General features: G+C 49.5%; 1 protein-coding gene across 3 annotated transcripts in view; it reads left to right on the forward strand.

Annotated features, from left to right (window-relative positions):
* CECR2 (CECR2 histone acetyl-lysine reader) overlaps positions 1-11,901 on the forward strand; it is a 105,002-nt gene extending 93,101 nt beyond the window's left edge. For 2 of the 3 annotated variants that reach the window (XM_074584751.1, XM_074584771.1), the window contains 3 exons: positions 1,034-2,441; positions 3,294-3,399; positions 3,678-11,901. In XM_074584751.1, coding sequence (XP_074440852.1) covers positions 1,034-2,441; positions 3,294-3,399; positions 3,678-3,683 — 1,520 coding nt within the window. In that variant the 3' untranslated portion in view covers positions 3,684-11,901. The remainder of the gene's footprint in view (positions 1-1,033; positions 2,442-3,293; positions 3,400-3,677) is intronic. The other variant, XM_074584759.1, reaches the window with a different exon arrangement.
* Positions 11,902-13,548: the final 1,647 nt, after the last annotated feature.

Below are 13,548 nucleotides of genomic sequence, written 5' to 3' on the forward strand. Positions count from 1 at the left end.
TTTTATCGATCCCTCGTGTGCTTTGCACTAAGAGGAAACTCTTTCCTTGTGTGGCATTGCTTAAAAGCCATCATCATTTAACTGTGCTGGATACAGAACAGAGACTGGGGGAGGACGTTGAGTGATTGCAGGGCAGAGTAGCCGCATCTCCAAATCACAGTTGGTTAAAATATGGCTGTGATCAGCCTCGCAGCATCTCAGTGTGTGGTAGCACTTCTGCCCAAGCTGTGGGCAAGTGGTGTTTGTCGACCAGAAGGGGCAACACAGCCTGAAATCAAGCTGCTGTTAGCCCGACTTCTTATCTTGCTGTCACGTGGACCCCACTGCATTATTTCCCAACTCTGCCTCTCCATTAGGCAGCCTCTGCACACCCATGTGTCAGACCAAACCCACATGTGCAATCTTAGTCTGGTGGAGGTGTCATTTTTTCAGTGGCTTGCAAACAGCAGTGTGCCTGTATCTTGAGGGTTCAGACCACGCATGCCACTTTTCCAAGAGAGGTGCAACCTCATGAGTGTTTTTTAAAAGAGCTCTTTTAAAAGAAGCAGCTACTAAAGGTCACCCAAGTTTGCAAAAATGCACTCCAGAATTGCTAAAGGTCTCTGAAGGGAGGACTATGTGAGAGGGAGGCTGCAACCCCGCAAAAGAGCAGTTGTCCTGGTGCCATGCTCCAACATTCCAGTAGAGAGGTTTGAGTAGAGGACAAGACGCTGTAGGCTTTGGAGTACTTACGCTGGAAAGACCTTCATGGCTTTAGAAAGTCACTCCTTTCTCTCTTCCATTTGCACAAAAGTGGGATGATTTCTCGATCCAGATGTTAGCGACTTGTCGGGTGGAGCTGCCTAGCAACTTTGGGTCAGCAGCAGGAGAGGATGCTGAGAGGCTACTTTGGTAGACCTACTGCAGCTGGCAGGAATTACTCTTTGGCACGTGTGCTTTGGGTGAGCGTGAGTAGGTGTGCGTATGTGTCAGGCTGAGAGGGCCAATTTCTGAAATTAGACTGATGTGTGACTTTTCCTCCCTCTCTTTCCAGTAGAGCCGCCGGCAGGTGTGGACGAGAAGGCTCAGTGCATCGGCATTCCCGACGGGGCCTACACCAAACTCCTACCTCATCCCAAGCCCCCGCTGCCCATGGAGTGCACCAGGCGTACCTTGCCCCCAGACGGGGAGGGGGACGGCTCCAGCGTGAAGGGCGACCTGAAGACAGGGCAGGGCAAAGGCCCATGGCCGGCGGAGAGTGGCTACGCCGGTGGCCCAGGCTGCGTGAGGGACCTGGTGCCCACCTCTGAGAGAGGGGGTCCCCTGCCTGAAAATGGGGCGACGGGCGAGGGGCCGGCAGCTGGCGCTGAGGGGAAAGCGCTAGCCACCAACCTGCTGGAGAAGCCCCTCTGTGGCGGGGGGAAAGGTCTGCCTGACGCAGCCGTGCCTTGCATGGGGCAGGGCAGCGGCCTCCCCAGCGTGGACGCCGGCTCCATGGGGGCCACCCCCAACCAGTTCCACCCTCTCTACATGCCCGGGCTGGAATACCCGAATTCGGCCGGGCGGTACCACATCAACCCAAGCCTGCAGGGTTTCGGCCCCGTGATGGGGGGAAAGCCTCCTCCTCCTGCTTCCCACCCCCAGCATTTTCCCCCGCGGGGTTTCCAGCCAAGCAGCGCCCACCCCGGCGTCTTCCCCCGGTATCGACCCCCCCAGGGCATGCCCTACCCCTACCAGCCGCAGCCTCAACCTTCCTACCACCACTACCAGCGACCGCCCTACTACGCCTGTCCGCAGGGCTACTCGGACTGGCAGAGGCCTCTCCACCCCCAGGCCAGCCCCAGCGGGCACCCCACCGCCCATCCACCCCTGGCCAGACCCCCTTTTCCGGAGCGGGGGTCTGCCAGCGGCTTGCAGGGCTGCGAGGCACTGAGCGCCGCCCTGGCCTCTCCCAACCGCATGGACCTAGCGAGTGCCAAAGAGGTTTCTCCGAACGACGGGCAGGATCTGGGGCCTGAAGACGAGAAGTCCGAGGAGTCCCAGGAGAGGCCAGAGAGTCCCAAAGAGTTCCTTGATTTGGACAACCACAACGCAGCCACGAAGAGGCAAAGCTCGGTGGCAGCGGGGGAGTTCCTCTATGGAGCCCCCCCACCGCACCTGGGTTCAGGGATGGGATTCGGCCCCTCGGCTTTTCCTCCCCATGGGGTGATGCTGCAGACTGGCTCTCCTTATACATCCCGGCATCCTGCCAGTCACTTCCAGCCCAGGACATATGGATCGCCCATGAATGCTCACCTGTCTCATCATCCAGCCTCCGGCCAGGCCAACGGCCTCTCTCAGGAGGGACCCCTGTACCGCTGCCGGGAGGAGAATGTAGGTCACTTTCAGGCCTTGCTGATGGAGCAGAGAGGCAGTGGAGGTGGCATGGGGGGGCCACCCCAGGACTTGTATAGACCCTCGGGGTAAGACTGCGTTTTCTGCAAGGCGGGAGGGGGGTGATGCCTGGGTGATAAGTGTTGGATATCCTTGGAAGGACATGGGTTGAAGTCAGAGGAGATGGCAAGTGCTGTTGAGAGGCTAACAGATGACTTTTACACCCTTGGAGTAAAAGGGTGTAAGACCTTTCTGTAAGCTGGAGAGAGTCTTGTTGCAGGTCCTTAAAAGCAAGTAGCCATAGCCATCATGGAGACCTGTTAGCCTGTCCCATCCGCCTCATCCCCACACCGGTGCTTTGTTTTACCTGACAGTGTTTTGTTAATGTGTCATCCATCCAGGGTTGTGCATCTCATAATCAAATGAGCTCCTACCGTTTTCTTTGCAAGAATTTTATTACATCTTTCTCATAGAGGGGCAGAGTAGTTAACTAAAGTTATGAACTTGTTATGAACTCCTTTACTTTAATGTTGTCCCCCCTTTTCCCCTCTTCTTGCTTTGCCCTTCCTCTCTGTCTCAAATTTTCCTCACAGAAAATTACTTCTCACTGAGATTGTGCATATCACATTATATTCCCAAGTGGAAAATTCTGCTACTCCAAAAATTCCCTGTTCAGATTTTGTAAATGTGCTTCAACTGCCAGTGTTTTGTCATAGTCCCAGCATGACAGTCCTTCTTCAAGTATTCAGGGGGCTTGGCTTACAACTAAGCCATTGGAGGGGGGTATGGATTAAAGGTTGTGTTTTGGGGGGAAGCCAGAAAGAAAAATACACGAGATGCATGCTTGTATGCGAATGTTGTACGTATGCATTCAACCAAGTAGATGGGATTTGCTCTTGATGCTCATGTGCTAAAACTCTCTCCATTCAACCTGGCTCCAGAATGCAAATGCATCAGGCTCAAGTTCCCTTCCCGAAGATGCCTACAGCAACCATGTCCCGGGAAGATCTGACGCCACAAAAACCATCAGCGTTGCCTCTGGATCAAGTAAGGGCCACTAAAGAGAGCAGAGTTGAAATGCGAGTCTTTTTCTGACCACCGGTTAAAGGAGTGAAGTGTTGGGAGTGGGAAGCACTGGAGGAAGCTGGGAAGTGAACTACTGCTCTGCAGAGGAGTTGGGGATGTCTCTGTAGTCTTAGCTGAATGTAAAATGTAACCAAGGTGGACCGATAGTGCTAGCTTTGAACTGGTTGCATGCAGTCATGAGGTTATTCCTTTCTAAAGCTGACAGTTAGAGCCTCCAACTCTTGTTCTTCCTCTTCCAGAGCTAGTCCGAGGAAGGAAGGACCTCACGAAGATGAAAGCCACACGTGATTTGGACAAGGGGGAGGAGGGGCAGACCTTCCTTCCACCCTCCTCTCACCCGAGCAGCATGTAGCTTCCTGGGTCCGTGGAACATGGTGCCGCAACGGCTTTTGTGTTGGAAACCTGGAGCGGTGCTGGGCCCCAGCCAGCCGAGCAGCTGGCTCGCCACCGCAGGGAAAGCATCGCAAACTAGTGGCTTTCTGTGACCGGAGACTGCGTCTCGTTCAGGGTTTGAGGGATTTTTTGGGTGGGGAGGGCGGGGGTGGGGGCAGAAACTTTCATTGACTGCTAAACTCAGGTATATTTTTCAGGGTGGAAGAGGATGATGATGGAATTTTACTTGTAGTATTAACGTGTGTGTTTTGGAGCTGGATCCAGTTTACAGAATTTAACCTGTTGCCTTTTTAAATAAATTTCTGTTGTTGGTGAATGTATTGTACATAATGGGGGAGGTGGTGGGCCCAGCTTGTAGTGGGCTTAGCACTGGAGGAATCCTTAACTGTTTACAATCATATCACACTGAAATCATTCAGGATAGAGTGAGGGTTTGAGGGAAGCGGAGAGAGGTGACGGAACATGTGATGGATGACATGCTGTCCTCTTTCCTATCCTCTGCAACCAAGAGACAACCCGACGGTTGGTTGACTTAATAGCAGGAATTGCTCAGGAGCATAACGTGTCCTCCTCTTTCTCCTGTCTTCTTCCTCCTTCCCCCCTCGCCCCCACCTCTGCCCCCTCTGGATCCAGGGCCTGAGTGCACTTCCAGCTCCTGTCATCGTGGGGGAACAAGGAAACCAGGACCAGGAATTGAAACCAGGACAGGATACTCATGGCATTGTCCCTTCTGCTAGTATAGTACCCTTCTCCCTGCCTTTCTGATAGGACAAATGTATGCTCTAGAAAACAGAAAATGGCATAACTGGTCATCTTACATTCCTTTTGGTGAAACTGGTGCAGCTGGGGATGGAGCAGCATCTATTCGGTAGAACAAATATTGTGCAAATCTGTATTGTGCTGCTGCCCAAGGAGAGGAGCGGAGCAGAATCTCCACCTTTCTTTCTCTGTCCTTTGTCTATATTCACTTCTTAGCAGCAGAGAAGCAGAAGGTACTCCAGGGTTCCTGACCACTCTCAGTTGCCTGTGGAGCAGGAGCATGAGGCTGCTTTGGGGGAATGGTTGGTGTGCTGCAGTGTGAGCCATTCGTTGGCCTATGGAGTTGGATTTGGTATTTTCAAGTTGTAGGTGAATCAGAAAGCATTGATTTGAAATCAAACGTTGAGGTGGCATGGCTCAGGGGGTGAGGAACGAGAGGGCCGTGTGCTTGAGTTGAGTTGGTTTACCTTTGTCATCATTTGATGCTGTAGCAGCAAGTCCTACAGGGCTAGTGGTAGCTTCTCTCGGAGGCTATACACAGTCTGCAGTGGGTTCCTCACCAGTTGCAGTACTGCGCTGGGGAACCCCTGCATGCCAGTGCTTTGTCAACACTGACATTCAAATGTAGATTTGACAAATTAGTTTGGTGGGAATCTCGTCTTCAGATGTTTATTCACGCCTTAAAGCTAAGGCAGCTGATTATTCTTGGGGGAGCTAGGGTAAAACAAGGTGGAATTGATACACTGCAAGACTGGACAGCAAGATCTGCTGGCGCAACAGCCTTAATGCAGGCTGCTGGTTGCACTGGGGGGACAGCAGTACGGTTAAAAGGAGGATGTTCCAATGTGTTGGACAAATTGTGCTAGCAAAAGCCTAATTGACAGCAAAAGTGAGGACAGAGCAGCATGCCCTTTAGTCGATGGTACCAGCAAGGGCAGGGTCTCTGTCTCCAGGTTTCCAGAGAACTTTTCCAGCTGCTTTGTTGTCTTGGATGATGCCGTCACCCGTATCTTTAGCTGGATAGCACTAGCATGCGCAACTTTGTCTTTGTCTTTGTCCTCTGTGTAGATCTACCATGTGCTGGCAAAGCTGTTTGAGCAAACGGCAGGTAGCATCTGACTGAGCCATTACTCCTTCTGTCCGAAGCTTTTGGAAGCACAAAAAGCCTAAAACATGAGAAATGTTCTTTCTTGAAATAGTTAGAACAAGGAAGGACTGCCACATTAGTGCCCTCTTACCAATGAGTCTCCCTGCTCAGTACCCTTGCCTCTGATGAGCTGTGTAGGGCCAAAGCATTTTCCAAACCTAACAGGAGTTAAACTTCATGCTATTCCCACAAGCGTGTTTATAAATGCAGTTCTTACTCACTGCTGCAGCTCGCCTGTGAACTATAGCTGCTGTCTGCTTAGTCCAGTGAGTCGCCTGGGACAGCTGGCTCCTCCACAAAGGAAGACTTTAATATAATATGAATTACTTACAACACTTATCTATAGGTGCCATTACATTATGAAAGGGAGATATTTTTTTTGGTGCTGGTTGTTTTTTTTTTCATTTGTGTTCATCTGTCAGGGAGCGTTGTCGCTGGTGGATTGGTAGAAACTGGAATAGAGGATGCTGAAGGTTTTCCTTTGACTGAGAAGCAGGTAACTGCTCTTCCCAGCCAAGACCATTATGCTACGGCTTATCCGAATTTGTCCCAGATCTGAGGGTCTGCTGCTGACTCGTCAGCTGGCAGTGGGTTTTCAGAAGTGCCCCAGCTGCTTGGAAATGAAGGTCTGGATCCTTTCCTGAATGGAGGTACTGAAGCAGTAGTAGGTATTTATGAAAAACTGTGCAAGTATAACTGATCTTCAAGACAATAAACCTGGGACAAATGAAAACACAGTTGATTCTCCTTGTAAAGCAGTCTTTAGTTCATTGTAGATATAAAAATAATTTCAAATAACACATTTAAAAATAGAGGAACTGTAAAATGTAACTTGTAGCAAAGTATTCGAAATTCTGGAAAATATGAATGTAGATTCTGCAAACAACCCCTGCCGTACTTCGGTCTGTGTCTTCTGTATCACAGATGGTTACCCAAATATTTGAAGTGCCTTTTGTTCAGCTTATTGTGAACTTTGTGGGACAGGAGGTTTTTAGAAGCTATAAAAAAAAAAAACAAACCCCAAGCTGAAGCACTCTTGGTCTTCAGCTGGAACTGTCACTGAAAACATGGTTCTAGTGGTCATGGTATCTGGATGAGTACCAAGCCCAGATCAAAACAGGGGACAAATAAGAAATGCAAGAATTGCTTGTGGTCTGCCTGGAGAGCGTAGTGGAGTGTTAGACAGTGATAGATACCCTGAGGATCCTATATGGAGTGTGTGACATGAAGATATTATCCCTTACCTGACATAATGGAAATCTGGGAGAAGTGTTTGACTTGCAGGTGGTAGACAAAAAGAGTAGTGAAGCTGACTCCTCCTGGGAAAGTTTCTAGGTAAATGGCTTTTGATGTAGTCAGTAATTCTTATTAAAGTGACTAACAAGCTGCTGTTGTGAGGACACATGGTTTATATTAGAAAAGTACTAATATAGTGTAGGGGGAACTATGGCTGTGCTACAGGGATAGGGCTATCCTGGGGACAGGGCACACTAGATAGAGAGCTGCTTGTGCAATCTTAGCTCAGAGTTTCCAGACATTCAAATGCTTTGTTCATAAGTGTTTGGGTTGGTTTTCTTTTCTTTTTATGATGACATCTAGGAATGCCCAGAAAATCAGAGCTCTAGCTCAGGTACAATCTGAACAAATCACAGAAAATTGGCACCCCTCAGAGCGCATGGGGATGGGAGCGGATTGCTGGGGTGGAACATAAATGGAAATGCGCGGGGAGAAGCAGAAAATGTGAATTTTATAGTTTATGGTTTCCCAACCTGTGCTGCACAGGGCTGTTTTGTAGATATTGTGAAAGAGACGCATTTACGGAAGGATTTAGAAGAGAGTAACATGGCAGCTCTTTATGTACAGGGTGGTACTTTTTGCCATGGGTTGTCATACAGTGCAGGAGACGTGTACCTGCATTTTAAAATACCCTGGCTTTTGAGTGCCATACTTGTGTCATTAGCTTAAATAATATTTTAACACAATACAGGGAAATTATGGACTCTGGTTGGAAGCCCTCTTTCTCGTCCTCCAGCATTGTTGTAGTATAGTATATTAGCAGTTGGTTCTTCTTCAGCAAGCATCTTGAGCTAGTGACGTTGCAAAGTTTCCTGTAGCTTTTACTTTTCTCATACGGAGGATGTGTTTTGCTGTAATTTCGGATTTCATGTTAAACGAGGCTATATAATACGTAGAACAAATATGATGTTGACTGTGCTTGGAGCATGCCAAAAATTACCAATATTCTCAGAAGAGCTTTTTACCCTACTCGGGCCTCTTAGCGTCTTGCTCTCCCCACCACCTCGCCCTTTGCAAGTGGTGTGTGGTGTTCCCAAATTCCCAAGATGTTCAATTGCCATTATAAATTACATTGTATAAGCTTCCCCTGGGACGCTGGAAGCTTCAGGCGTCTTAAGCACCAAAGGCCCTGGCAATTCAACTTAAGTATTTTAAGAAGGGCAGTCACTGAGGCTTCACAGTGATTTTTAGCTGTGTCCAGCATAAGTTTGCAGTCTATAAATTCCATGGTGTGACCCACCAAACCACTCAGTAGCAATCCAAGTCACCAGACTGCAATGAGGAGGACAAAAGAGGAAAGTAAATTTGAAGCTTCAAGGCCCAACTGGTTTGATTTGTGACTTTAAAGTACATGGAGACACTTTTCTTGGAAGAGCTTCTGATCCTTTCTTGTCTGCCAAATGCCTTTCCCATGCAGACTTTCTGAAACAAATCTCCTGTGTATATTTTTGTAAGTGTGGTTTCTCGGGGTCTTGGAGCGCTATCAGCTTCTTGATGTCTTATCTGAAAGCTAGTCACAGAGGCTGTCTTTCATTCTGCTGAGGCGGTTCTCCTGCAACTTCTCACCCCAACACTTCTCCATGTGTAATTAGAAAACAACCTTTTTTTTCCCTCTGTTGATCTCTGTCAGTCTTCTGTGCATCTCTGTGTTCAGCCAGGGCTGTTGCTTTGCTCTCAATGGCTTTGTTCTGCTTTCCCTTTCTGAGGAGATGGCGTTGCCGTCTGCATTGTGGAGTTTGGGAGAAGGTGCTGAACCAAGTGACAGGGAACCACCATCCCGAGGGGTAGCTTGGAGAAGACAAACAGAGGAACTGGTGATGCTGTGGTTGCTTCTGGTTCCCCTCACTGCAGAGCAGCCGTGTGATTGGGTCTACGCTTAATCAGAGCATCCCCTTAAAAGAGTTTTTACTGGGGTGCATTGCTGGTAGAGGAGTTCGCTCTTGCAGAATTCCTGTTTCACTTTAAGTACAGTGCTGGCGGTTGAAGAGCAGGTGTGTGAGTGCCATATCCTTTCTGTAAGGCTGAGATTGAGATAGCAGGCTATGAAAGTAGTGTTGCAGCTGCAGGCCATGTGACAAGCTTTAAGAGCATGTGCTTATTGTAACCGAGAAAGCATCTCAAACGTTGACCTTCCAGCCTTTCCCCATCTGTACCTGTTTAACATACAGATGGGGGTAATGCACATTCGGGCTTGGCAGGACCCCTGCCGCCCATGCGGAAGGAAAACTCTTTTAACCAGCACATAATGAACTACGCGTTCTGATTTTCACTCTCCGCTGTCCACCTCCCTCTCTGAAAAAGAGCTGGGGGGGGGGATCCATTTCCAGCTGTTTCCAAATAGGAGTTCCTGGGATGACAAGAGCGAGGGTCGGTCCAGTCCTAGGCAAGGAAATTCAGGACAAGGTTGTATGTATTTAAAACTAAAACATCCAAGTGTACCTTCGAAGCACAGGTGTTGCAAGCTGTGTGATGCCATGCCCTTTTTGATTACTCTCCTGCCTTGGCTCACACGCAGTATTTGAGGACCGTGGAGCGTTTTGTAGTTTTAGCACTGCTGGACTTGCATCGACTGAGCTTTTTTTTTACTTAATCTGCAGCAGTGGCCTAGATTTCTTTTGGTAAAGGTCTTCCTTCTTTTGAAACATGGATGCCAAAGCGGACAGTGCATCCAGGAGAGAACAAGAGCTACACCTACCAGTGGAAGAGGGGATGAAGGATTCATTAGGGCTGAGGATTAATTGGGATTGTCACCAGCTCTAGCAAGTCCCTCTGTCCTTTGCCCTTATTGTTTGGAAACACATGGCTCGCTAGCAGAAGTGTAGGAAGTGGAATACCTTCTAAATAAAAGTGGAACTGACTCTATGTGGGCAAAATAGCCTTGTTGTGGACAAAGTTAGACCAGATGGCCATTAGGGACTCCTTTGGCCTTGAAATTAGTGAGAGACAAGCAGACACTTAGTGCATTCAAACACTGTTGAGTATGTCAGAGGAGCGATCTCCCTTTCTGAAGCCAGTCAGGCAGCTAAAGGAGCTTGGGCCTCAACTTTTAGTCTGGCAAGTCCTCTGATCCCCTTTTGTGTCATGAGCCAACGTTTCCCCTGTCCTTGCTTCCTAGCTTTCAAGTTTCTCTCCCTCTGCTCACTTTGCTGCAGTCGGTTGCTGTCAAGTGCAGAGATGAAAGCTCGCTGCCCACGTGAGTAGAAGGGCAGAAGGTTGAACTTGCCAGCTGTCTCCTCTGCACACGCATATAAAAAGCAGGTGGGGAGTACACATTTATTCTCCTCGTGAATTTAAGGTGTCCTCAGTGGCTCTTTAGTTCTCCCCCATGGTCCCAGGGTTTGCCTTCCTGGCACAGCGATGCCTGTCCCTCTGATAGCATAAGGATTTGCTCCTGGCCCTTGTGCAGGGTTCCTGTGCATGATCCTGGTGTGTCTGCCTCCAAGGGGGCTTAGATTAAAAATATATACTGTGTACAACTGTGAAAGCTGTTGCCTCTCTTCCTTGATAGATCAATGAACACCGCTGCCTGATTTTTTCCTGAGCAATAATAACGTGCAGCAGTGCAACATCGACCTTCCCATATTGTTTCAGGGAGCAAACGGCTATGAAATGCTGCGGGCCTTCACAGTTTGAGTGGGAAGCGAGGTGCTTTCTGTGGCTCTGCATTTTATCCACACCAGGTTGCTGCTTTCCCATCTACTGTTGGATTGATTAAGGTAGTCGGGAGAGAGCTGGTTGCTTCCTCTGTGGTGGGGAAGGTAGAAAGGGAAGGGAGCAAGTTGGTAAAAGTGAGCCGCCTTGCCTCTCTGAAGAGGCAGAGCACATGGAAGAGGAGTTCCCTGTTACTGCCTCGGAGCGAGGGGTGGGTGCACCACGGATTTAATGCCTCTGGGGGAGGGGAGCGACCCGCTGCTGCTTCACTTGGCATTGATGGGGGAGGTAGCGGGAGAGCCTATGCCACTACATCCTTTTTTCTGAAGTTGGTTGATGTTGGGTTGGGTTTTTTTTGTATTATTGTAAGTTTGTAAAGAATGTAATCTGTCTGTTGGGGGCACAAGGAGAAAACGGGGGCCTTTCTCTTTTGGGGTGAGGCTGTTCTTATGTTGCTGTGCTTTTTGTTGTTGGGCGGGGAGGGGGGTCTAGGGGCCATGGGGGCAAAAGCCTGGTCCTTGTCAACTGATTGCAACTGTCCCAGGGCAACAGGAGGGTGAGCTGATGCTGCAGCAGAGACCTCCCACACCAAGCTGTGAAAACAACCCCTGCCCGCATTCTTCAGTGGGGGGAATCTGACCTGCATGGGGCTCAGGGCGTTTTGCTGGGTGGTGGGACCTAACGCTTGAGGGCTGGTCCTGCTCATCTTTGGCTCGGTTAGAAACTGAGCTAGCCGGCTGCCCATGCTGTTTAGGAAAGGTTGGATTTGATAGCCTGATTTTCTCAGTGGAAGGAGTTCATGCTGGAGTTGCTCGCCCCAGTGCTGCTCTCCCCAGTGGGGGGCTCAGATCCTGCACCTCTCCATCGCCTGGTGCCCAGGAGCCCCGGCTCTTGCCCCCGCCTCCCTCCCCGTCCCGTAGAGCACAGTGTCAGGGATCCTCTTCTCTCTCCTGCTGCTGCAAAGTTGTGTGAACTTTCCTGGTCAATACTGGAAAGGGGAATGCTATTTATTTTTATATTGTGTATATTTTGTCTTGGTCTGCTGATTACCTTTGTTCCCCAAGAGCGACAGTTACCTCAATAGTTAGTTTAATACTGTGTGTTGGGTAATTTTTTTAAAGAACTTTTTTAAAAGCTTGATCCTTGGAGGTCTGTAGATTTTATTTCCATATGAATTGGTTATTTTGTATAAAGTACGTTCTTAAAATAGCAATTACCCATGCTGTATGTGTGTTTTCTTGTCTCCTGGATGGTATCCCTCTTCCTCTGTAAGGGGGGAGCGGATGGGGGCGGGAGGGGAACACTGAGGGCTTTTTTCAGAGAGACAAAGCCCTGGACTGCAGTCAGACCCGGTTGTACCACCTGAAAGCCATTTACAAGAGAGCACCTGGAAAGCTAATTGGGATCGTTTCCCCTTCCGAAACACAGCTGTCAGCCTACGAACAACCCAGTTGTGGAAATGAGATGGTGTCACCGCTTTCCCCTGAGTCCCTGGTGGGCTGCGGGTTTTTCTGCAGCCCAGGTGTGCTGAAAAGCCTGCTTCCCTCCCCAAAACACCGCCTGGTCTTGGGTCATAGGTAGTCCGTTCCCCGAAACATGCGCAAAACCTCTCTTTGCTTTAGAAAAGGGTGACTGCCCTTGTGTAAAGCTGAAGGAGTGATGCTGCTATGAAGGAGGAATTAATTTAGCCTACGTGGTTCCCTTTTGTGTTCCTCTAATACTAAGCAGCATAGGGTATGGTGGCCCTTGGGGGATGTTAGAGGGATAGGAAGCCTTTTGAGTTCATGTGCAGTGGTCCAAATCCATATTAGACCCTAAACGATGCTTGCCATTTGCTGTTCATTAAATCTCCCATGTGAGACGGAGCAGTGGTTGCAGCCCTCCCAGCACAGAGGTGTTGGAAGACTTTCTTACGAGGGCTTTGGCACCAAAGCTGGGACCTGCCCATACTATTTCACGTAGGAAGGTGCCTGCTGTAGGTGCATGAAGGCAGCTTGCACTTGGCCCTTGCTCAGCTGGTCCCTGAAAGAATAACTTGGTTAATTTTGCTGATTCAGCAGCTTGTCAGCAGGACAAAACCAAGGCTTTAATTTTCCTTAAAAGTTGGTGCCAGTAAAAGGAGGCACGGGGGATGAAGAGCAGAAGGCAGGGGGCACGAAGGCTCCCAGGCGCATGCTCATGCCCCTTCCCTTTCCTCCCCAGCTGTAGCTGCTGAAAGCTCCCTCTGTCTCCTCCAGAGCTTGTAACAGATGCTCTTGCTCACATCTTCTCCTGCCAAAACAGCTTTGCAAAGCAGCCTGCTTACACCATGGGCTCCGTCTGCCCCTCCTGCGGGAGTCTCACTGGGGCCAGTACTGCTCCCGAGCCCAGCACATTCCCCTGGCTCACAGCACTGAAGCTGCCTCTGCAAAGAGACACTCACAAAACATTTATCTGCGACATGAGACCAAACACTTGCTGGACACACCAGGGACCTCATCCTCTCCTTGTAGCTCTTGTGTCCCTCTGTGTGCCCTAGGCAGCAAGTTCATCCCCTCAGGCTGCCAGCATTTTACGAAGATGGGCAAATGAGCCCAAGTGAATGAATTGCATGTGAACTTCATGAAGTTCAACAAGACCAAGTGCAAGGTCCTGCACATAGGTCGGGGCAATCCCAAGCACAAATACAGGCTGGGCAGAGAATGGATTGAGAGCAGCCCTGAGGAGAAGGACTTTGGGGTGTTGGTGGATGAGAAGCTCAACATGAGCTGGCAATGTGTGCTTGCAGCCTAGAAAGCCAACCGCATCCTGGGCTGCATCAAAAGAAGTATGGCCAGCAGGTCGAGGGAGGTGATTCTGCCCCTCTACTCCACTCTGGTGAGACC

Source organism: Larus michahellis, chromosome 1 (assembly GCF_964199755.1).
Source record: "Larus michahellis chromosome 1, bLarMic1.1, whole genome shotgun sequence".
NCBI classification, from domain to species: domain Eukaryota; kingdom Metazoa; phylum Chordata; class Aves; order Charadriiformes; family Laridae; genus Larus; species Larus michahellis.